The 26,235-nt window shown below is 43.0% G+C and overlaps 1 protein-coding gene across 1 annotated transcript in view; it reads left to right on the forward strand.

Moving 5' to 3' along the window:
- Positions 1-3,577: 3,577 nt before the first annotated feature.
- The window catches only part of tmx3b (thioredoxin related transmembrane protein 3b), a gene marked incomplete at its 3' end in the record, with an annotated part of 36,381 nt that continues 13,723 nt past the window's right edge, over positions 3,578-26,235 (forward strand). The window contains exons 1-9 of the mRNA XM_080793252.1: positions 3,578-3,669; positions 4,947-5,007; positions 6,159-6,198; positions 7,945-8,068; positions 11,478-11,523; positions 16,799-16,879; positions 18,563-18,662; positions 20,535-20,612; positions 22,750-22,816. Of these exons, the coding sequence (XP_080649378.1) occupies positions 3,627-3,669; positions 4,947-5,007; positions 6,159-6,198; positions 7,945-8,068; positions 11,478-11,523; positions 16,799-16,879; positions 18,563-18,662; positions 20,535-20,612; positions 22,750-22,816 (640 nt within the window). The remainder of the gene's footprint in view (positions 3,670-4,946; positions 5,008-6,158; positions 6,199-7,944; positions 8,069-11,477; positions 11,524-16,798; positions 16,880-18,562; positions 18,663-20,534; positions 20,613-22,749; positions 22,817-26,235) is intronic.

Here is a 26,235-nt window from a genome sequence, read left to right on the forward strand (position 1 = left end):
TGTATGGGGCTGTCAATCAGATAGGACTTTTCTGTGTGGATGTATGGGGCTGTCAATCAGATAGGACTTTTCTGTGTGGATGTATAGGGCTGTCAATCAGATAGGACTTTTCTGTTTGGATGTATGGGGCTGTCAATCAAATAGGACTTTTCTGTTTGGATGTATGGGGCTGTCAATCAAATAGGACTTTTCTGTGTGGATGTATGGGGCTGTCAATCAGATAGGACTTTTCTGTGTGGATGTATGGGGCTGTCAATCAGATAGGACTTTTCTGTGTGGATGTATGGTCTGTCAATCAGATAGGACTTTTCTGATTGGATGTATGGGGCTGTCAATCAGATAGGACTTTTCTGTGTGGATGTATGGGGCTGTCAATCAGATAGGACTTTTCTGATTGGATGTATGGGGCTGTCAATCAGATAGGACTTTTCTGATTGCAGCCAACACTTCCTCGTTCAGCTTCCTTGGTCTCAACTGCACATGTTTCTTTCCTTCCATGGAGCACCATGTGAGCAACAACATGGCGGCGCCCTTATACGGTCTTCGCGTCCCGTCCTCTTTAGACAGTCCTCGGTCGAGGCCAGGAAGTATAGTGTTTTTGCCACGTGCATGTCTCGTGCACGCCCTCCTCTTTATATGCAGCGTCACCATCATTTTCACCACTTTATACTATTTGTTATTAACCCATTCTGACCTGAGATCAGATTCATACGAGGTTTCCACTGGACACACACTGGTCTGATGAACCCATTCTGACCTGAGATCAGATTCGAAAAATGTCAGTCGTTCTTCGAATTTTTCAAAAATAGCAGACCTACAAGCTCGTATCGCGCCACTCGGTGGCGCGATATGAGCTTGTAGGTCTGCTATTTTTCAATAGGTAAAGCATAACATGATGCTAACACCAAAATGGGTGCCCGGTCAGAATGGGTTAAAGTGTTTTAAGTACAAACCGTTAGATAGATAGATCTTTATTTGTCATTGCAACGTGTACAACGAAATTAAAAGTGCCAACCAATCAGTGCATTATATCACAAAACAACATACTGTATACAAGCTAAAACAAAACACACATGACTTCTTGTTATTGCACAACCCCAGCAGCACTAATGCACAAACATGTCATTTCATCTGTTCTGCAGCCAGATATGTATTGTTTTTTGGGGGGGGTTTTGGGGTAAAATGTTTGAGAGCCACAGTCAAGAGGCTCGGTGTGATAGTATAGTTTATCCAGTCTGACTTTTACTTATAGTAAAAGATGTATACAAAAATTAAAGTCAGACTGGATCAAAATGAACGCATCTCTGATAGTGTTTATCTGATCTGAGGCTGGCTGTGATCATGAATCAACCCATTTAGGCCTGACGTCAAAAAAAAAAAAAAAAAGAGTCTTCTGAAAGAATATAATGTTCAATTTTCAAAGATCTGTGCCGCATTTTCACGTTTTTTCTAAAATAGCAGATCTACAAGCTCATAGCGCGCCACTCGGTGGCGCGCTATGAGCTTGTAGATCTGCTATTTTTCAATAGCTAAAGCATAACATGATGCTTAGTTAAAACACCAAAATGGGTCGAGACACTTCAGCAACTATAGAAACCTTTTCTGTTTAATTGTGTTGCCTTGTTTGTCTGTGAAAACGGATACGCATACAGTCAGACAGAAAGGCTAAAAACACTATAACAAAAAAGGACTTCATTGTTTCCATTGTGTTCCTATCATGTCTTCAATTCATCAACATGGGAAAAGAAATATAACACCAAAATATCATATCAAATATTAAACGATATGTAGAAAAGGAGAAAAATGAAATAAAATAAATGTTGTCAGTTGACTTGAATGCCATCTCTCTTTCTGTGTGGGATAAGGTCAGTTTTGAATGATGGGTTTTCAGGCCCGTTGTGAAGGACATGGTGGACCCTGTTGTAAACAAGTGTAATGCTTAATTGGGTCGTCCACTCCACACAGTTAACAGTCTTTGTATTGAGTTTGTGTTACATACCTACAAATGATACACTATTATACTCAGTGTTTTTCTCTAAACTAATTTAACAATTAATTGAGTCTGACATTTCTAATCATAATAACAGTGAAAACCAGCCTTGGAAAGTCGATCAAACCAGCGCAGTTTGCAGTGTCCATAATCCTGGTGCTGGAGCGCCATCTTGTGGTGAGGATAACAATTGCAGAGGTTTGTAAGATACACGGTTATAATAACACCATCAAACATTATTTTGGCAAATTAGGGTTTTGGCAAATTAGGATTTTGGCAAATTAGGGTTTTGGCAAATTAGGGATTTGGCAAATTATTTTGGCAAATTAGGGTTTTGGCAAATTATTTTGGCAAATTATTTTGGCAAATTGTTTTGGCAAATTGTTTTGGCAAATTATTTTGGCAAATTCTTAATATTAATATATTAGCCCCTCTCACTTCACAGTTATTTATGAATTTCTCTCTCAGAATCAGAGGTTTTATTTTATAGACAGCTGTACAAATGGAACCACACCCTAACCGGTCCATTTGCACTCTCAATTTATATTTTACAATATAGGAAATTGGGGGTCCCAGAGATAGAAATGGGGGTCCGTAGCCTAATGCATGTCAAACTGGAAGGTCCTTGAAATTAAACGGGTTGAGAATCACTGCTATAGAGATGTAAAGACTTCTCTCATGGGGGTCCATCCATGGCATATCTTTTCAAATGGGGGTCCGCGGGATAATTAGTGTCAATTTGGGGGTCCTTGACTGTGAAAAACTATCGACTCGAGTCCAGTCATGTTGGGGCATAAACAACAAAATAAAACAAGAAAATACAGGAAAGAAAAATAAGCCACAAGTCGCTTATTAATAAAAAAACAGACATGGCAACGACACTGGATTCTGCGCACGTAGACTTTATCTCGCGCGAGCTGCGAAAATATCGCAGACCTACAAGCTCACCAGGTGTCGCTTTCGCGACGCCTGGTGAGCTTGTAGGTCTGCTATTTCTTCGCAGCTCCGTTTGGAACCTATTATCTCCCTGCAGAACGGAGGTCGAACCGTGAATTAAACCTCTTTCTTTCTCAGCACCGTTTCCAAAAAGTCAACATAATCAGAACAGAGATACAGATGATACACTTTAACACAGGAACGTAACATGTTAAGTAAAGGCCTGAAAACAACCGCTTAAATCAGACTTAAATAAACTAATATAAACGTAGTCCAGTCAAACCCGCCCCCCCCCGTCCCTCCCTCCGCGCGGCACGCAGCAGCAGCAGCAGCGCTGCTTCCGTAAAAAGAGTACCGTGTGAAAACAAAACATGGTTCCTGTCTGACTTCCTAAATCTTTTTTAAGCGGTTGTTTCAACCCCGTCTTAAAATGTCACGTTCCCGTGTTCCGTGCATCATCCGTGTCTCCGTTCTGATGTCTTCACTTATTGGAAACGATGCCGAGAAAGAGCTTTAACACACTGTTTTCTTTAGGACATCCGTTCTACCCGGATGCACGAGAGGAGAAGAACCTCGAGCTAAAAAAAAAAAAGCCACCGTTGTTATTATTGTGGTAGCGCGCGGCGACACACCGCGCGTGCGCAGTGAGCGGCTGTACTTCCTGCTTTTGCTCGCTGCTGTCTGACTCCTCTCTGAGCTGATGAAGATGAAGACGATGAAAACACCCCTGCTTTGTTGTGGAGGTAAATGGCATTTAATTAATACATTCGTGTGTTCATTCTTCTGTTTTTATACATTGGCTTCGTTAGCTCGTGTTGCTGTAGCTGTTGTTGTGCTGTTATGTGTCCAGCTATAGGCTATGTGTTTGTAGCATCCACTAGGCTACACCTCTGTTATCCGTCCTGCTGAGAGAAAGTACTGACATGATATCCAACCGACCGAGGAAGAGGAGGAGACAGTTTGTACAGTAGACTGATATCAGATGATGATGCTCTTCAGTACAGTAGCAGTTATGATGAATTGAACATGGTGGACCCCCTTTGCCTGTCTGTCTGTAAACATGTGTAAATGCTCTTCAGTGCAGTAGCAGTTATGATGAATTGATTTGAACATGCATGGTACCGTACGGACCCCTTCTGTCTGTCCGTCTGTCTGTCCGTCTGTCTGTCTGTCTAGCTGTCTGTCTGTAAACACGTGTAAATGCTTCACTTCAACAGTTATATAGTTACACAGTCTAGCTTCTGCAAACTGTTATTAATAATAATACTAATAATAATAATAATAAAAAAACTTTATTTGTATAGCACCTTTCATGAAATGCAGCTCAAAGTGCTTTACAGAAAAATGGAGAATAAAAGAAAAACAAGGCAACAACATTAAGAACAAGCAGTAATGCAATACAGTGAGGACATGAATAACAAAAATAAAAAATAAAAGATCAATTAAAAGCAATGTTGTAGAAGTGGGTCTTGAGCTGTGCTTTAAAAATGTCTACAGAGGCTGCCTGTCGAAGGTACAGTGGGAGCTTGTTCCAAGCCGACGGCCCGTAGAAGCAAAAAGCTGCTTCCCGTATTTTTTAGTTGCCATTTGTTTTGTCCCTAACACAAACATTAAATCCCATTAACAATAAAGATAATGTAATGTTTGTTTTACATCACCTAATCATTTGTAAGATGATAAGAGCGCCCCTCACTTCACACGGGTGTGATTTTTAACAATAATTTTACTCTTCAGAGCGCAAATTAAAATGAAACCAAATTTGGTTTCATTTCACGCTCTCAGGAGTTAAAGATCTATAATAGTGGTCCATTTGGTTGACCACCGGTGGTCCCCGAACCACTGGTTGAGAACCAGGGCAGTACAGTACAGTACAGTACAGTACAGTACCACTAGGGCTGTTATTGTTATTTTAAATTAATTTTTATTCTCCGTGTGCTGTCTTGTGTTTTTCTGTCCTGTGTTTTTCTGTCCTGTGTTTTTCTGTCCTGTGTTTTTCTGTCCTGTGTTTTTCTTGGTCCAGTCGTGGCGTGTCTCGTCCTGACCTCAACGGTGTTCGCTGTGGTGGAAGATCTCGACGACACGTAAGTGTGTGTGCGTGTGTGTGTGTGTGTGTGTGTGTGTGTGTGCGTCTGTCTGTCTGTCTTTGTGTGCATGTGTTAGGAGTTAGGACCTGGTCATGCAAACATTTTCAGTGGAGATTATTTAATCCATGTTAACTCTGACAGGCTGGGAGCGCATCGCTCCACAGGCTGGGAGCGCATCGCTCCACAGGCTGGGAGCGCATCGCTCCACAGGCTGGGAGCGCATCGCTCCACAGGCTGGGAGCGTCATGCTGGGAGCGCCGCTCCACAGGCTGGGAGCGCCGCTCCACAGGCTGGGAGCGTCGCTCCACAGACTGGGAGCATCGCTCCACAGACTGGGAGTGCATCGCTCCACAGGCTGGGAGCGTCGCTCCACAGGCTGGGAGCGTCGCTCCACAGGCTGGGAGCGCATCGCTCCACAGGGTGGGAGCGCATCGCTCCACAGGGTGGGAGCGCATCGCTCCACAGGCTGGGAGCGCATCGCTCCACAGGCTGGGAGCGCATCGCTCCACAGGCTGGGAGCGCATCGCTCCACAGGGTGGGAGCGCATCGCTCCACCACCTCGGAGGAAAGCCTGGTCTCTGTTTCAAAAGTCCGTATGATCCTGTCGGGAGCGGATGATATCGTTACGTCATGTTGTAGTATTGTTTTGTAGTCGACAGGATGATATCGTTACGTCATGTTGTAGTATTGTTTTGTAGTCGACAGGATGATATCGTTACGTCATGTTGTAGTATTGTTTTGTAGTCGACAGGCAGGAACAACAGGCGGCAACTTTATTGAAGGAAAAGGAAGGTTCCTTCCTTTTCCCTCAATAAAAGCTCTCGTAGCCTGTAGCTTTTATTGAGAAAAAAGTAAGGAACATGTTTAATGTTTTTAGGTCAATGTTTGCTTTAAAAACGCCTTTGACAATGAAGAGAATGTAATGTTTGTTTTCACACCGTTTGTTTTACATCATCATTACATCACCTAATCATTTTTAAGATGATAAGAGCGCCCCTCACTTCACACGGGTGTGATTTTTAACAATAGTTTTACTCTTCAGAGCGTTAATTGAACTAGAACCTGTCCTCTATAATGGCTGCTAGTGGACATAGAACCACATAAACTAGAACTTATGACAGATTTTCTGTTCTTTTTTTTCCCTCCAGATTTAAAGATACCAGAGTTGATGATGTCTGGCTGGTGGACGTGAGTTAAAACACACACACACACACACACGCACACACGCACACGCACACGCACATGCACGCTGTAAAACAACTTGTCTAGGTTCATTCAGCGACGCTTGGCTCCACTCACTGTCACCGTCACGGCTCATCCCCTACGGATGTGTGTGTGACTGTGTGTGTGTGTGTGTGTGTGACTGTGTGTGTGTGTGTGTTTAGTGAATGAGAAGTCGTGCATGCCATGTCAGGGCCAAGCCAAGCCGGGGGGAGGGGGGGCGGGGGCTGGGCAGGAAGAGAGTACGGGGGGGGGGGCTACGGGGGGGACGACAGGAAGAGAGTACATCCATGTTATAATACAGCGTTTCCCAAACCTTTTCATGTCAAGGACCCCCAGTTTGACATGCATTAGTTCTACGGACCCCCATTTAATGGCATTTATATCTCGGAGACCCCCAATTTATTATTGTTAAAATTAATGTTAATTTAACTCTGAGAGTCCATTTGGTTCCATGTGTTACACTCTCAGAGTTACAGACCCATAAGGGTCCATTTGGTTCCATTTGTACACTCTCAGAGTTACAGACCCATAAGGGTCCAACTCCATTTGGTTCCATTTGTTACACTCTCAGAGTTACAGACCCATAAGGGTCCATTTGGTTCCATTTGTACACTCTCAGAGTTACAGACCCATAAGGGTCCATTTGTACACTCTCAGAGTTACAGACCCATAAGGGTCCATTTGGTTCCATGTGTTACACTCTCAGAGTTACAGACCCATAAGGGACCATTTGGTTCCATGTGTTACACTCTCAGAGTTACAGACCCATAAGGGTCCATTTGGTTCCATTTGTACACTCTCAGAGTTACAGACCCATAAGGTTCCATTTGTACACTCTCAGAGTTACAGACCCATAAGGGTCCATTTGGTTCCATTTGTACACTCTCAGAGTTACAGACCCATAAGGTTCCATTTGTACACTCTCAGAGTTACAGACCCATAAGGGTCCATTTGGTTCCATGTGTTACACTCTCAGAGTTACAGACCCATAAGGGTCCATTTAGAGGGGCAGGTGCTCAAGTGAAAAAAGGGCACCTTGTGCAGCGCGTGGAACAGTAGATCTGCTACGCTCCTCCGTGGTGTAAAGGGTGTTTCCTCTCTATGTTGACAGTTCTACGCTCCGTGGTGTAAAGGGTGTTTCCTCTCTATGTTGACAGTTCTACGCTCCGTGGTGTAAAGGGTGTTTCCTCTCTATGTTGACAGTTCTACGCTCCGTGGTGTAAAGGGTGTTTCCTCTCTATGTTGACAGTTCTACGCTCCGTGGTGTAAAGGGTGTTTCCTCTCTATGTTGATAGTTCTACGCTCCGTGGTGTAAAGGGTGTTTCCTCTCTATGTTGATAGTTCTACGCTCCGTGGTGTAAAGGGTGTTTCCTCTCTATGTTGACAGTTCTACGCTCCGTGGTGTAAAGGGTGTTTCCTCTCTATGTTGACAGTTCTACGCTCCGTGGTGTAAAGGGTGTTTCCTCTCTTTGTGGTCCAGTTCTACGCTCCGTGGTGTAAAGGGTGTTTCCTCTCTATGTTGATAGTTCTACGCTCCGTGGTGTAAAGGGTGTTTCCTCTCTATGTTGACAGTTCTACGCTCCGTGGTGTAAAGGGTGTTTCCTCTCTATGTTGATAGTTCTACGCTCCGTGGTGTAAAGGGTGTTTCCTCTCTATGTTGACAGTTCTACGCTCCGTGGTGTAAAGAGTGTTTCCTCTCTATGTTGACAGTTCTACGCTCCGTGGTGTGGTTACTGTAAGAAGCTGGATCCGATCTGGTTGGAGGTCGGCGTGGAGTTGAAGAGCTCCGGGTCGCCGGTCCGGGTCGGCAAGATGGACGCCACGGCTTATTCTGGTGAGTTTATAATTAACTCTTTCTTTCCCAGGTCCGTATATATACACGTATGTCTTGTCGACGCTAGGTGGCGTCATATCCCAGGTCTGTATATATATATATATATAAACGTATGTTGACGCTAATTTGCTTGCGGTTTGCCTTCACAATGTCATTCGCAGCAATTGGAAACGCAGCAGGGGGGACCTTTATCAATGTGTTCCATTCATAAACTATAGCCTACACAGTGAAATCTATGGTGATAAAATTACACTCATAACGTGCATGTGTGTCGTGCCGTCTGGGACCCCCCCCCTCTCTCTCTCTCTCTCTCTACGCACAGCCGCCACACACTGTTCTTTTGGGAATGGAGGCACAGCGCTGAGCACACTGATATAACTCCCCAGTCCCCACACAGTGACAGCACTCCATGTTTACGGCACGCACAGACAGACAGAATATTCTGTAGGCTATAATACACTGCAGTGTTTTTATGTGTTTTCTTAAGCAATTGATTAATGTACTCGTCCTCATTTCGATCAGGGCTTCAGTCTCCTCATTCGACCACCTCTATCCACGGTAACTAACTGTTGTTCTGGAAGCCCTGCTTAATTTCAATCACAAGACCTCCACTGGAGAGGATAACTTAGACCCTTTCTTTTTAAAAACAGCAGCACCTCTCATTACAACACACATTACACATATCTTCAATCTCTCTATTTCAACCAATTGCTTTCCCCGTATCTGGAAACTAGCTCATGTGCTCCCACTACACAAAGGTGGTGACAAGCAAAATTTAAATAATTACAGACCAATCTCTAAACTGCCCTGTCTTGCCAAAATTTTGGAATCCCTCATAAATTCACAGCTCAAATCATTCCTCACACGTTTTTCAATCTTAAATATAAATCAATCTGGCTTCAGCACTATAACTGCTGTCACCTTAGTTACAAATAACATTTTAATTGCTTTGGACAACAAATTGCATTGTGCCTTGTTGCCATTGTGTCTTTGTGGATTTGTCGAAAGCGTTCGACACAGTACATCACACTATTCTCTTACAAAAATTACACAACATTGGTTTTAGTAATACTTCTTCAGAATGGTTTTATAGTTATTTACATGGCAGACATCAATCAGTGAAGTCCGGGAGCTCCCAATCTGAGTTTCGTCCAGTCTCCATGGGGGTCCCCCAGGGCTCAATCTTAGGACGACACAGTCTTATATTGTGTTGCTGACACAGCCCAGCTTGCCACCAGTAAGCTGCAGCTGGCATTTAATATTCTCCAAGATGCCCTGTTTGAGCTCAGGCTTGTTCTAAATACAAGCAAAACGTTTTTTTACTATCTTCCAATGGCTCTTCAATTGACAGTATCTGAATACAAGTACCTTGGCATCTGGCTGGATGAGAAATTGTCTTTTAAATTCCACATTGAAAATCTGGTCACCAAACTGAGACCAAAAATGGGCTTTTTCTATAGGAACAAAGCATGCTTTCCGACATCCTGTAAAAAAACAATCATTGAAGCCACATTTCTCTCGGTTCTTGATTATGGAGATATTATTTACAGGATTGCTGCACCATCCACTTTAAAGCACCTTGATACGGTTTATCATTCTGCCCTAAGGTGGGTCACTGGTGACAGCTATGGTACCCATCACTGTATACACTCTATAGGAACGCAGGCTTGTCCTCTCTGTCCGAAAGGCGGGACATGCACTGGTATATTTTCATTTTCAAAGCCATCTCAGGAATGGTCCCCTCTTACATTTGTTCTATGTTGGATCAGAACCCAAGTCCGTATCAGACCCGCTCGGGTGACTTCCTGACCCTCAAGGTTCCTTTTGCTAAATCTGAGCAAGGCAAAGCAGTCAGTGCTCCTTTCGATTGGAACAAACTCCAAAAATCCATAAAAATCAGATCACTGCCTTCCCTAGGTCAATTCAGGGAAATTATTTCTAGCACTTTTACTCATCAATGTAACTGTTTTAATTGAGTCTCATCTATTTATTATATTTATTCTAGCTTTGGACACTTTCTGTTTTACAATTCATATTTTGATATTGCTGTATTGTAGAGTGTATGTTGTTGAGTTTGTTTTTGTATTTTGTGCTTTGTATTTCGGCTACATTGAAAATGAGGGCTTGCCCCTCAATTGTACTCCGAGTTTAAATAAAGGTTATGATGATTATGATAACGGGACATCTTTGCGCTGCGTAAAATATGCCTTCTCCGTCTCCAACTGTGTTCAGCTTCTCACCACATTGTTTGCTTCATTTCCTTTATTTACTGCGGATTGCATTCACACCTGCACCGAATCGTATAATCAAATGAGCCTTCAACACCTGCCAAACGAAGTGCACTTTCTGACAATGCGCAGCAGGATTTGTTTTAATCGCAGCAAAGCTCTCTGGTGAGAATGTGACCTCAGACTGCTGCTTCATTGTCCGTGGCCGTGCAAAGTGCTTATAGTGGCGTTCTCTCCCCAAGTTACTTCGTTAGTTATAGTTGCGTCGTGCGCGAGCAGCGCGACGGTTTTCATATTCATACTTAATTCAACGCCACCCCCGGTAATTATAATAGGGGGACGGCTTTTTATTGAAGGAAGGACTGTAATTGAGACTGTACACCGGTATGTGAAGAGTCTGCTGTGATATTAACTCATTATGAGAAGAGTCTCCTGTTATATTAACTCATCTTGAATAAAATATATATTCACTGTGTACATTACGCTCATAATTATGGTTTATTCACTGTGTACATTACGCTCATAATTATGGTTTATTCAAACCCAATTACAGAATAAGTAACAGTAGCTACTTTTAACACATTTTGTACATAATACGTCCTGAAACGTCATAAGGATTGGAACCGAGAGGTGCCTTAGACGTCTGTGGACGTCCTAGCGACGTCCAAACGACGCGGGGCGAGATAATAATATTCAGAATAATTACTTTTTTTTTTTTTGGCATTTCGCTTTTCGCTTGCCGTATGCTAACGCTCTGTGAAACTATTAGCTTGTCATTGACTCCCATGTTAGCGCGGCGGAAAGAATGACTCGTATCTCCTCATCCAGGGCGCTCTCCGTGGTGATGAATGGATCGATATGCTGGCGCTGCGTTTCTGCTCCTCATCCGTCTCTCCCGCAAAATATGAACTCTTTTTGGAGCGTATATAAATATATTAAGATGATCGGAGATTGTGATGGCACTTTGTCAGTCAACTTTTTTAAGAAAGTATTTCCGGTTCATGGCTTTCAAAATAGAAGCGATCACTACTCTGGCGATTACTCTGGCGCAAGCAGCGCCTTTATTTTGATGCAGTTCCGGTACTAAATGTGTTAATAAACTGTACGCTATGAGGTCAGTTACATTTTAAAAGGAAAAAAAAATAACATCAGTCTGAGCGGAAATGTTTTCTCTGTTGCAGGAATGTCGTCTGAGTTTGGTGTCCGTGGTTACCCTACGATAAAACTGTGAGTACGCACGCACGCACGCACGCACGCACGCACAGAGCTTGCTGTCCGTGGTTGTACTCTCATGTGATCCTCTCGGATTAAAAATAAAGTAGAAAATCCTCCTGAATGAATATAGTCATCCATTCAATGCATTTTAAACTGTACTTATTTATTTATGACCAGACAGTGGCCCCTTGTGGTTAGAGTGATATTTTTCCTTGATACTCAGAGTGCCACAGTAATAAATTCCCTTAGTCAATAGTACATTTCCACGGTTTCCACATATTTATTGTCCATTTTGTGTTGCTACATGTCATGCATATTTCCACATTAGAACAGTTATAAACTCAGGGCAATATGTCCACATTAGAACAGTTATAGACTCATAGTTTCACATCATGACAGAACAGACTCTTTTTGTTTTAAATAAAACAAAACTCAGTGCAATATTTTCAGAACGGTCTCTTTCTCTGTGTCTGGTACGGATATCCAACACGTGTAGATGCAGGTTGAATGATTTTTCACTGCTGTAGTTTCCAACTCTTTGCGTAGCTCTGCAAACTTAGTCACCCATAGTGCTGAACTTTTTAGTTCAATCAGCTGCATTTCCAAATCCTGTGTGCCCAGCCAGTCTATCGGAGATGAATCAAACTCGTGTCCATCAAAGCTGTCGGGCTTGATCAAAAAAGAGAACATGTCGCCATATTTCCTAAAGTCCACAAATCGTCTCAAGAACTCAGATTCCAGGTCACCGATGTATTTGCCGATCCCAGTGGTGTCGATGCGGCGCTCAGCCTCGGCCTCCGCTGACGGCTTTAGTACGAGCTCCCCTACGTGCTTGAAATAGCGGAAAACGGAGGTCGCAATGTCTTTTTTTTTAAAGACTGGCAGCGTGCCGACAAAAGTAGCCCACGTTTCATACATGTCCAAAACCGTTTGACCCGCACCTTGTAACTGGAGATTGAGCTCGTTCAGATGCCCAGTGATATCAGCCAGAAACATGAGTTTCATCACCCACTTCTCATCCTCCAGTTCTGGGTAGTTTTGGCCCTTTTCCACAAGGAAGGCTTTTTTTTTTTTAATACTGTTTTTATTAGGCATTTTTTGTATGACAATTTCAGAATATTAGACAATGATAATAAGTAATTCAGTTAAATAAAAATGAAAAAAATAACAGGCAATGTAAATGTTCCACATACAGTATAATAAAAAAGACATAAGTGTAACAAGGAAGGCTTTTACAGCGTCAAAACAGCCTACAAATCTCTCCAACACTTTCCCACAGCTGAGCCACCTAACTGCGCAATGGAGAGGGATATCTTTGTATGTGCTGTCCATTTCCTCGAGTAGGGACTGGAACTGGCGGTGTGTGAGAGCAGATCGCTTAACTGTGAAGTTAAACATTTTGGTCACTGTATCCATAACCTTATTAAGATCTGAATTTGACAGGTTTTCTTGGTGTATTATGCAGTGTAGTTTCATGACGGGGTGGCCGACTGCATCCTCAATCAATTTGACAGCTCCTATGTTTTTCCCAGTCATGGCAGCGGCGACGTCTGTTGTCACTGCAAATATCTTCTTGGTATCAACCCCCCTCGTTCCTTAAAATGGTCAAGAAACACCTTTGCCACATCGGCACCTTTTGTTGTGTCGGGCATTGGTTTTAAGTTCTTCTCTTACAGTCCAATTTTTGACAGGAAAAGACTCGCTCACCGTATAGAAAAAGAAGTAAAACTTCTAGACTGAGACTTGGAAAAATATATTTTCTTTTATTTTATGATGCTGTGCTCATGGTGCTCTGTGCTCTGGTGCAATTAAAAAGCAAACGTTTCAGTCCTCAGACCTTCGTCAGTGCTACGCACGCACGCACGCATGCACGCACAGAGCTTGCTGTCCGTGGTTGTACTCTCATGTGATCCTCTCGGATTAAAAATAAAGTAGAAAATCCTCCTGAATGAATATAGTCATCCATTCAATGCATTTTAAACTGTACTTATTTATTTATGACCAGACAGTGGCCCCTTGTGGTTAGAGTGATATTTTTCCTTGATACTCAGAGTGCCATAGTAATAAATTCCCTTAGTCAATAGTACATTTCCACGGTTTCCACATATTTATTGTCCATTTTGTGTTGCTAGCTACATGTCATGCATATTTCCACATTAGAACAGTTATAAACTCAGTGCAATATGTCCACATTAGAACAGTTATAGACTCATGGTTTCACATCATGACAGAACAGACTCTTTTTGTTTTAAATAAAACAAAACTCAGTGCAATATTTTCAGACCGGTCTCTTTCTCTGTGTCTGGTACGGATATCCAACACGTGTAGATGCAGGTTGAATGATTTTTCACTGCTGTAGTTTCCAACTCTTTGCGTAGCTCTGCAAACTTAGTCACCCATAGTGCTGAACTTTTTAGTTCAATCAGCTGCATTTCCAAATCCTGTGTGCCCAGCCAGTCTATCGGAGATGAATCAAACTCGTGTCCATCAAAGCTGTCGGGCTTGATCAAAAAAGAGAACATGTCGCCATATTTCCTGAAGTCCACAAATCGTCTCAAGAACTCAGATTCCAGGTCACCGATGTATTTGCCGATCCCAGTGGTGTCGATGCGGCGCTCAGCCTCGGCCTCCGCTGACGGCTTTAGTACGAGCTCCCCTACGTGCTTGAAATAGCGGAAAACGGAGGTCGCAATGTCTTTTTTTTTAAAGACTGGCAGCGTGCCGACAAAAGTAGCCCACGTTTCATACATGTCCAAAACCGTTTGACCCGCACCTTGTAACTGGAGATTGAGCTCGTTCAGATGCCCAGTGATATCAGCCAGAAACATGAGTTTCATCACCCACTTCTCATCCTCCAGTTCTGGGTAGTTTTGGCCCTTTTCCACAAGGAAGGCTTTTTTTTTTTTAATACTGTTTTTATTAGGCATTTTTTGTATGACAATTTCAGAATATTAGACAATGATAATAAGTAATTCAGTTAAATAAAAATGAAAAAAATAACAGGCAATGTAAATGTTCCACATACAGTATAATAAAAAAGACATAAGTGTAACAAGGAAGGCTTTTACAGCGTCAAAACAGCCTACAAATCTCTCCAACACTTTCCCACAGCTGAGCCACCTAACTGCGCAATGGAGAGGGATATCTTTGTATGTGCTGTCCATTTCCTCGAGTAGGGACTGGAACTGGCGGTGTGTGAGAGCAGATCGCTTAACTGTGAAGTTAAACATTTTGGTCACTGTATCCATAACCTTATTAAGATCTGAATTTGACAGGTTTTCTTGGTGTATTATGCAGTGCAGTTTCATGACGGGGTGGCCGACTGCATCCTCAATCAATTTGACAGCTCCTATGTTTTTCCCAGTCATGGCAGCGGCGACGTCTGTTGTCACTGCAAATATCTTCTTGGTATCAACCCCCCTCGTTCCTTAAAATGGTCAAGAAACACCTTTGCCACATCGGCACCTTTTGTTGTGTCGGGCATTGGTTTTAAGTTCTTCTCTTACAGTCCAATTTTTGACAGGAAAAGACTCGCTCACCGTATAGAAAAAGAAGTAAAACTTCTAGACTGAGACTTGGAAAAATATATTTTCTTTTATTTTATGATGCTGTGCTCATGGTGCTCTGTGCTCTGGTGCAATTAAAAAGCAAACGTTTCGGTCCTCAGACCTTCGTCAGTGCTATGGTTTTTTACAGACAAAGAACTTGCTCTTGCTCTTAAACTTAAAGTCGAATCACAGTATTTTGCCATTACTGCCAAACGTGGCATGTGATTTATATCCACGCTCTCATCAAGTGCAACACTAAATACAGTGGCATCTTTCAACCCAGCAGTTTGCTGTGAATTAATTAATTGATTTTCTTCCATATATTCTATGCGTCGCTGGACTGTTCTGGCAGACGTGGGGATTTCTTTTATTCTGGACTTGATTTGACTATTTATTTGGCGAGCCATCAAACAAAGCATCTGCACTTAACTGGAATGCCTCTTTGATGTATTCACCGTCGGTGAATGGCTTGCCACGTTTTGCGACGCAGTGGGCATGAAGATAACTTGCTTCAGTGCCGTGGTGTTTAGCAGTGGAAAAAGCTTTCAGTGTGTTGGTTTGCTTGTCGTAAGCGGATAAAGCTCTTTTTATTGCCTCCGTCTTGTCTGCCGTATCTTTGAAAGATTTTTCGTGTCTAGTTTCAAAGTGACGCTTAACGCTTGACGTCCGACACACATACATTCTCAAGACATAAAACGCAGACAGCGCGATCTTGCTGCTGAACAAATCCATATTCATCTCTCCATGTGTGCTGGAATGCTCGGGGAATCTAATTTGGCCTTTTTAGCCCATCTTTGTAATGTTCTCTCACACGGAGCCACAACGACATTAGTGCAGTCGCACATGCATCACACACCGGCGTCCTGCGAATATGACGTAACGTTAACAGCCCCGCTCCGTGAGTTGAAAACAGCCGATCTACAAGCTCACAATGCGTCGCATAATAGGTGATAAAACTCAGCATGGATACTGCAGAAGGTATCATTTATTTTACAACATGCACATGGAAGGGACTTGCAATTAATTTAATATTGAAAAAAAAAAAGGTTCTCCCAGAATCTGGCAGCGTGCCAGCCGATACCACCCCGCGTGCCATCTTTGGCAGGCACGCGTGCCTAAGGTTGCCGACCCCTGCTTTAGACTACAATTTACAATTTAGGCATTTAGCAGACGCTCTTAATCCAGAGCGATTTACATTAAGCAAGAACAAAAAAGCATGGGGAATACATCACATAAAAGCATTTATCATGAAACATGCGTAAGCTAAGAAAGTAACAGTGGAATATCTATATAATGAAACTATACATATAAACTATACATCTATACTACTATGCTATACATATGTACTATGACGTGCTATGACTACATACACTGCAATTATAGTGCTGTCTACATAACATGCTATAAGTCTGTATCAAATGCTATCTAAATCTACAGAAATGCTATGAGTGTCATGAATAAAACCATGAACCGTATTGTGATTAAATGATATATCTTCATTGTGATCTTTTTTCTCTCCCCTCTCTGCCTGTCTGTCTCTCTGTCTGTCTGTCTGTCTGTCTCTCTGCCTGTCTGCCTGTCTGTCTCTCTGCCTGTCTGTCTCTCTGTCTGTCTGTCTGTCTGTCTCTCTGCCTGTCTGCCTGTCTGTCTCTCTGCCTGTCTGTCTCTCTGTCTGTCTGTCTGTCTGTCTCTCTGCCTTTCTGCCTGTCTGTCTCTCTGCCTGTCTGTCTGTCTCTCAGGCTAAAGGGGGATCTGGCCTATAACTACAAGGGCCCGAGAACAAAGGATGACATCATCGAGTTCGCCAACAGGGTGGCAGGGTGAGTTGTTTACAGGGTGGCAGGGTGAGTGGTTCCAACAGGGTGGCAGGGTGAGTGGTTCCAACAGGGTGGCAGGGTGAGTGGTTCCAACAGGGTGGCAGGGTGAAGGCCTATTCATAGTCTGGATTTTCGGTGGTGAGGTGACCACCGCTCCGGTGGTGAGGTGACCACCGGAGCTGAAATAACGTTGAGCGGTGGTGAGTAAAAACATAAGCGGTGGCGGTGGTTTGCTCTTCACCGCGGCTCGTGATGTCATGTTGTAGTTCGGTGGTCACCTCAGTGATGTCATGTTGTAGTTCGGTGGTCACCTCAGTGACGTCATGTTGTAGTTCGGTGGTCACCTCAGTGATGTCATGTTGTAGTTCGGTGGTCAGCGTCACCCCACCACCGTAAATCCAGACTATGTATGAGCCTTGAGTGGTTCCAACAGGGTGGCAGGGTGAGTGGTTCTCAACATAACAAACATTATTTATGAACAATTGAGACCTTTTGTAAAGTAATCACTAATGCAAAATAACAGAAGACATTAATGTAACACATTATTGTCTGCCGTGTTGCTTTTCGATTTGTAATGTTTATAGAGGTGTGGTAAAGAGCACAAAGTACCTTTCTGAACGCACCAAGTATCGCGAGACTTCCCACTGTTTCCTGTCTGGCAGCCAAATATCGCGATACTTCGGAGCCAGAAACGACACCTGCTGCTGTTTAGATCCTCAGATAAAATGATATACTGTGCACTCTGTGCACATCGAAAAGCAAGTGATTAGAAAACAACCTGTGATAATTATGTCTTCTGTTATTTCCCAGAAGTGATTACTTTACAAAAGGTCTCAGTCATTCATAAATAGTGTTTGTTATGAGCTGGTCCAGCCGGCTCCATTCACTGCCATGTATTCATTGCACTTCCTGTGTGAGTTTGGCTCCCATGAAAGTGTCATGGCGCAGCCCAGTCATGTGACCACTTCACTTCCTTCTCAGAGCTTCCTTGGAGGGGACATAATTAAAGCTGCACTGTGACTGAAGACTTGAACAAAAGCCTGGCTCACATTTGGAGCAAGTAATGAGGCTCCAATACCACTAGGGGGCTCCATAAGTCCATTCTAAGAAGGGAGAGAAGTGGCCTCAGTTAGTCACTGGTCTCAACCAGTGGTCCTTCAGGGGGTTCCAAGTGGTCCGGGGACCACCAGAGGTCCTTGAGGGGGTTCCAGGTGGTCCGGGGACCACCAGTGGTCCTTGAGGGGATTCCAGGTGGTCCGGGAACCCCCAGGGGTCCTTGAGGGGATATTAATATAGTGGTTGCAACTGTATTAATTGATTGCCCGAGTCCCGTGGTGGGAGTTCTGCTCTGGTTTTGGTGAAATATTAAGTAGTTCCGGTCATTTTGTGTGGGGGGGGGGCACTGGGGGCCACGCATTAAAAGTAAATTAATTCACAAAACTAACGTCATTTGTATTGTTGACCTATTTCTACCATATAGCGCAACTGTCTTTCATTTTTGACCCCTCTATCACACAGAACTATGCTTTTTGTGTCCATATCACTACGCCCCAAAAATAGTTCCATGTGATAGAGGGGTCAAAGTTGACGGAAAGTTGCGCTAATATTTTACTATATTACAATATTTTATACTACTATTTTAACTCCTGTAACAATGTAATGACTCTGCCTGTAATTCCACTCCAGGCCAGCAGTGCGCGCTCTGCCCAGCAGGCAGATGTTTGATCACATGATGAAACGACATGACGTTCTGTTTGTCTACGTGGGCGGGGAGTCTCCTCTCAAGGTAGGTTCCCCCCCCCCCTCCCCTCATATGTGACCAGATTTGACTGAGAGCCTGCCATCGCGCAAAGTACAGCTTTTCAGGTCTCTAAACTGCCTCCCCCTGGCCAGCCGGGGCGCCTGATGGAGGGGAAAGGAACTGGTTGGAATAACGTGTTCCTTTCACGCTACGTCCAACCAGGGAAACTCCCCCCTGTCAGGTGTAAAGGAGCAACTTGGACACTCGAGCATGAAGGAAGCATGAGTTAAGTCCGTTGCTCTCCCCAGGTTGGCGGAGGGTGTGTAGAGCCCAGGATCACAGTAGATGATTGACACAGGGGTGAAAAATGGGTTACAAAATCGTAGGATAAAAAATATAGGAGGAGGAGAAAAACTTTTTATTTTATTTTCAAAATGAGTTAATAGCACAGGCAGACTCGTCACATACTAGAGCATGTCTGAAATAAATGTCAGAGCTGAAATCGACATGTAAATATGAAATAAATGCCCAAACATGTAGCTATAGGTGTAATGTTAGAGTCCACAGAAGACATTTAAATATGAAATAAATGCTTAAACATGTAGACAGCACTAGAATTGCATTGTATGTAGTCATAGCACACCATAGTACATATGTATAGCATAGTAGTATATATGTATTGTTTATATGTATAGTTTCATTATATAGATATTCCACTGTTACTTTCTTAGCTTACGCATGTTTCATGATAAATGCTTTTATGTGATGTATTCCCATGCTTTTTTGTTCTTGCTTAATGTAAATCGCTCTGGATTAAGAGTGTCTGCTAAATGCCTAAATTGTAAATTGTAATTGTAAATTGTAGCTAGGTGTAATGTTAGAGACCACAGAAGACATGTAAATATGAAATACCGGTACATGCTTAAACATGTAGCTATAGGTGTAATGTTAGAGACCACAGAAGACATGTAAATATGAAATAAATGCTTAAACATGTAGCTAGGTGTAATGTTAGAGTCCACAGAAGACATGTAAATATGAAATAAATGCTTAAACATGTAGCTAGGTGTAATGTTAGAGACCACAGAAGACATGTAAATATGAAATAAATGCTTAAACATGTAGCTATAGGTGTAATGTTAGAGTCCACAGAAGACATGTACATATGAAATAAATGCTTAAACATGTAGCTAGGTGTAATGTTAGAGACCACAGAAGACATGTAAATATGAAATAAATGCTTAAACATGTAGCTATAGGTGTAATGTTAGAGACCACAGAAGACATGTAAATATGAAATAAATGCTTAAACATGTAGCTATAGGTGTAATGTTAGAGACCACAGAAGACATGTAAATATGAAATAAATGCTTAAACATGTAGCTATAGGTGTAATGTTAGAGACCACAGAAGACATGTAAATATGAAATAAATGCTTAAACATGTAGCTATAGGTGTAATGTTAGAGACCACAGAAGACATGTAAATATGAAATAAATGCTTACACATGTAGCTATAGGTGTAATGTTAGAGACCACAGAAGTGAACCTTTTAAACCTGTTTTCTAGAGACATTACTCTATAAGCCATATCTCCAAAACCGGTGGGTCAAACTGAACAACCAATATGTCAATTTGAAGCTATGATTCCCTGCTTTCACATGAAAATTCAACAAAATCCAATGGCAGTCCCTCAGTCAAATTTAGTCACATATTTCCATACCATGCATTTGTACGAATACTTTCATGCTATAGTGCTGTTTTTATTAATTAAAAAAAACACACAAATATAATATACAAGTTACAATTAACGGCAATTAAAAATATTAATGGGAGGGGGCAATATCTCACAACGGGTAAGGACTAGTCATAATAATAATCATAATCATAATAATCATCATAATATTAATGATTTCCAGGAGAAATACATTGACGTGGCTTCAGAGCTCATCGTCTACACCTACTTCTTCTCTGCTTCAGAAGACGTCTTACCAGAGGTGAGAATTCACGGAACGACCCTTTAATTCTTACCAGAGGTGAGGTTTACTTCACCAATGACCAATGAGACCGTCGCACCAACCGACTGCAGCGGCCAATGAGGTCGCTCCAACGAACTGCAGCGGCCAATGAGGCGTCTATTTGCTGAGGCGCGCTAGCCCCTCCCCTAGCCCCTCCTACGTCCAGCTTCTAGTGACGGTTCACCAACGTCGTCCGACACAAACATCATTTTTTAGTAAACGCAATGAATGGAAAACTTACGTCATAATGTGTCGTTTATACGTCATATTGTGTCTTTATTGTTAATGGCGTTTGTTTTACATCACCATTACATCACCATATCAACATGAGATAGACTTTAATATATTAGCGCCACTCACTTCACACGGGTGTGATTTCTTTTTATTACTATTATTATTATTTTTTAAAATACTTATATCAAAGAAAAAGTATAAATGATGATTTATTTCATGGACGTTGGGTTTTTGTCGCAGCAAATTTAGATTTTAGTTTTAAGGTCATTTACACACTGGCGAATTAGCGACGCGATGCGAATAAGCGATCTGAAAATGCGAAATATTGCATGTTGCAGTTCGCCTGCGAATCTCTGCAAAATACGACACCAGAGCGAACAAATAAAGAGCGAAAACGGTCGCATTTTCGCACATTCGCCACTGATGTGGAAGCTTTGCATGGACTTCAATTGGTTTTTTTTTAAATGCGAATTATTCGCACGAATATATCGCGTCGCCAATTCGCCAGTGTGTAATGACCAGTTTTCATTTAGTTTTAGTCACATGGAATGTCTTAGTGTTAGTCTAGTTTTAGTCGACTAAATATCACAAGATTTTAGTCTACTAAATCTACAGTTGATTTAGTCGACTAAAGTGTATTTTGGCGGGCCTTGATGGCGTCGTAATGAGTGTTTTTGCACCTGCTGAAAATAGCAGATCTACAAGCTCACAACACGTCGCAGCGCGACGCGTTGCATGCAACAAAGTGTACAATGACTCATACTGGATCTCTTGTCCACTTCCTAACGTTTTAGTCTAGTTTTTATTTGTTGACGAAATCGTCAGTATATTTAGTCTTAGTTTTAGTCGTCATAGCTTAGTTTTCATCTAGTTATCTGAGCAAGCAGAGCGCGCAAGTAATAGTTTTCGATGCGTATGTCGCCGTTTTATGCGTGTGCGCCGTGCCAGCGTATGACGTAATGACTACTTGTGTTGATATGACAGTGGTGCCAGATTACATACATGTATACATAGGGGCATCTCTCTCTCTCTCTCTCTCTCTCTCTCTCCCTCTCCATGGTAACACAGTGTCTCTCTCTCTGTCTCCCTCTCCATGGTAACACAGTGTCTCTCTCTCTCTCTCTCTCTCTCTCTCTCTCTCCATGGTAACACAGTGTCTGTCTCTCTCTCTCTCTCTCTCTCTCTCTCTCTCTCCCTCTCTCTCCATGGTAACACAGTGTGTCTCTCTCTCTCTCTCTCTCTCTCTCTCTCTCTCTCCATGGTAACACAGTGTCTCTCTCTCTCTCTCTCTCTCTCTCTCTCTCTCTCTCTCTCTCTCCATGGTAACACAGTGTGTCTCTCTCTCTCTCTCTCTCCATCTCTCCATGGTAACACAGTGTGTCTCTCTCTCTCTCTCTCCATCTCTCTCTCTCTCTCTCTCTCTCTCTCTCTCTCTCTCTCTCTCTCTCTCTCCATCTCTCCATGGTAACACAGTGTCTCTCTCTCTCTCTCTCTCTCTCTCTCTCCATGGTAACACAGTGTGTCTCTCTCTCTCTCTCCATCTCTCCATGGTAACACAGTGTCTCTCTCTCTCTCCATGGTAACACAGTGTGTGTCTCTCTCTCTCTCTCTCCATCTCTCCATGGTAACACAGTGTCTCTCTCTCTCTCCATGGTAACACAGTGTGTCTCTCTCTCTCTCTCTCTCTCTCCATCTCTCTCTCCATCTCTCCATGGTAACACAGTGTCTCTCTCTCTCTCTCTCTCTCTCTCTCTCTCTCTCTCTCTCTCTCTCTCTCTCTCTCTCTCCATGGTAACACAGTGTCTCTCTCTCTCTCTCTCTCTCTCTCTCTCTCTCTCTCTCTCTCCATGGTAACACAGTGTCTCTCTCTCTCTCCCTCCAGACGATGACTCTACCTGAGCTGCCGTCCGTTGTGGTGTTCAAGGATGGAGCTCACTTCACGTACGATGGTGAGTTTATTTATCACTATGACATCACTATGACATCACTATGACATCACTATGACATCACTATGACATCATGGAGGATACATTACACACAGCACATTAGAATAACCTCCTGTTATGCACAAACAATAGGCATGTAACGATACACTCAACTCACGATACGATACGTATCACGATATGAGGTTCACGATATTTTCAACACAATGATTTTCCAGACAAATGACCAATTTTTATGATTTATCTTCCCCCCCCCCCAAAGCTTTTTCCACAATTTTTATTTATCTACATTGCAAAGATAATTGCCTAACGACCATCACCTGGGCACAGTCACAGACACACATACTGTACAGCTCCCCTCTCCAGGCCTCTACTGTCTCATTTCTCTCCAAAATCATGTGAATATGATGGAATATGATTACAGCTGACATTTATTATCACACACTACCCCCCCCCCCCCCCTAAAAAATAAATAAATCGATACATATCGTCAGGATATAATATCGCGATATACGATATATCGTTACATGCCTACCAAACAATGACAGATAAATGGGCGATTGGATCTGTAAAGCACAGCCCGGGCACCTCAGCGCCTCAGCCTCAGCGCCTCAGCGTCAGCGCTCCGCTCTCCGCCATCGCCTGGTGGACGAGGCGTCCTCCGTCGCTCGCCGGCGGGCGGAAGCGGGCGTGGCGGGCGTCCAGGCACAGCGCCAGGACGAAGGGCGACCAGTAGAGGGCGCTGGGGAGGCGGGGCTGGCGGCGCAGAGCCCGCAGCACGAAGCGGAGCTCCGTGAGGGAAACCTAGAGCGAGGAACATTACATCAGAGGTTATTTAATCCATTAAATCAGAGGTTATTTAATACGACAGCGAAAAAGCGATGGTCCGACATGCGCTGCTCCCGTGCTTGCGGTTAGGGTTAGGTTAGGATTGAGGTTTGGGATCAATATGCTGTCCAAATGAATTCTAAATGCTGACAGTTTTCTGAAAAACCCTCATGTTTCTATATCAGTGGTTCTCACAGGGTTAAAACCCTCATGTTTCTATATCAGTGGTTCTCACAGGGTTAAAACCCTCATGTTTCTATATCAGTGGTTCTCACAGGGTTAAACCCTCATGTTTCTATATCAGTGGTTCTCACAGGGTTAAAACCCTCATGTTTCTATATCAGTGGTTCTCACAGGGTTAAAACCTCATGTTTCTATATCAGTGGTTCTCACAGGGTTAAACCCTCATGTTTCTATATCAGTGGTTCTCACAGGGTTAAAACCTCATGTTTCTATATCAGTGGTTCTCAAACATTTTCATGTCAAGGACCCCCAAGATTATCTGTAATCGGCCGTCGACCCCCATCCTAAAATATGTTGTTCCAGGGACACCCCCCTCCCCTGAAGCAAAGATTTGAGTTAAAAACGTTCGCTCTGAAAGAATACAGTATATATTCAAAGGTTTGCGCCACATTTTCACGATTAAAAAAACAAAAACAAACAGCAGATCTACAAGCTCGTAGTGCGGCACCGAGCTTGTAGATCTGCTGTTTATGTTATAAAGTATAACATAATCCAGCCGTACCCGCGTCACGTCCGTCTGCTCCACCTGCCCGTTGTCGAACGGGGTCCTCCTCCAGCACCAGAACCTCATGAGGACCGGGTCGCTGCAGGTCACCTCCACCACGAACACACCGCTCTCCTGGACACGGGGATGCAGAGGTCGTTGTTTTATTGCGTCCCTTAACCCATTCTGACCGGGAACCCATTTTGGTGTCGGCATCATGTTATGCTTTAGCTATTGAAAAATAGCAGATCTACAAGCTCATAGCGCGCCAGCTTGTAGGTCTGCTATTTTTGAAAAATCGAAGAACGACTGACATTTTTAGAATCTGATCTCAGGTCAGAATGGGTTCATCAGACCAGTGTGTGTCCAGTGGAAACCTCGTATGAATCTGATCTCAGGTCAGAATGGGATAAAGGTATATTCAGTGATTTCACTTAATTCAAATATCACTAATTTTTTTGTTTTGTTGTGATAATCCTCTCTACTATAGAGTGTGCTGACCATATAAGGAGTTCCTCCCTGTCCCCAGTTAACCCCTGGGGGTCAAAAAAACCTTAGGTTTCGTTTTTGGCTCTCTATCCTGATTGGATGAAAGGCTTTGGGGTCCCAGCCAAAAACGAAACCTAAGGTTTTTTGAGTGAAATCACTGAATATACCTTTAACTATAAACTGCGTTTTGGGATGCAAAAGGCACCCTATTTTAATCTCTGAGCGGGAACTCGATTTCTCTCATATTCGGGGTATGGGATATATCCTTACCTGAGAGCCCTCCACCACTCTGATGTGTAGAGTGTTCTGGGAGGCAGTGGTTGCCATGGTGACTGATGACGTGTCCCTCTGAGCCCCGGGGGAGAATTCGACCTGCTCGCGTCAAAGAACGTTTCTTTCTCTGCCCGCCGTCTGTGTGCTGTGTGTGTGTGTGTGTATGTGCTGTTTAACCCATTCAAGACGGGAACCTCCTTTGTGTGTTTTTAAGCATCATGTTACACTTTAGCTATTGAAAAATAGAAGATCTACAAGCTCGTAGCGCGGCACCGAGTGCCACGCTACGAGCATGTAGGTCTGCTATTTTATTTTATTTTATTTTTATTTTTATAAATCGTGGAAATGTGACGCAAATCTTTGAATTTGGCAATTCTTTCAGAGCGAAGGTTTTCTTTTCTGGGGCGGGGTCCCTGGAACAACATATTTTCCGATGGGGGTCTCGGCAGCCAAAGGCATATCATTCTGGGGGTCCTTGACATGACATTATAGTTTTGAGATCCACTGACATCAGAAACATTTGAGGGCTTTTCAGAAGAAAACTGTCAGGATTTAGAAGACCTTTATGTAGCGTCGTCGTCCTCCGTAGGTCTGAAGGGGTTAACTGATCTGGGGTTAATTTGCTTATAGAGAACGCCGGCCTCTTCAGACCAGCTGGGTTTAAATGATACGGTTCTCTATCGCTCTCCAACATTTACATCATTATATTAAATTATACGGTTCTCTATCGCTCTAACATTTACATCATTATGTCATGCTTCTCTCTCTCCGCTGAACTGCACGGCCGCCCGCGTAGAGGTGCATTCCTGGGTGCTCGTATAGACCGTAGTTCAGTACTGTGTGTTAAACTTTATCCCATTTGGTGTTTTAAACCATTTTGGCCTGAGGCCGATAAATCCTGACCTAAGGTTTCTGGAAAAACTTCAAATATTTATATAGCAGAATCAAAATGTTTACATTTTTGAATACTGTACATACTGTACACAGAACCCAAATATGGGTTCCTGATCTGAGTGGGTAAAACACCAAAATGGCTTCCCGTCCAGAATGGGTTAAACATTATGTTATGCTTTAGCTATTGGAACATAGCAGATCTACAAGCTCGTAG

This window comes from Protomyctophum bolini, assembly GCF_963924005.1.
Source record: "Protomyctophum bolini genome assembly, chromosome: 21".
Taxonomy (NCBI): Eukaryota; Metazoa; Chordata; class Actinopteri; order Myctophiformes; family Myctophidae; genus Protomyctophum; species Protomyctophum bolini.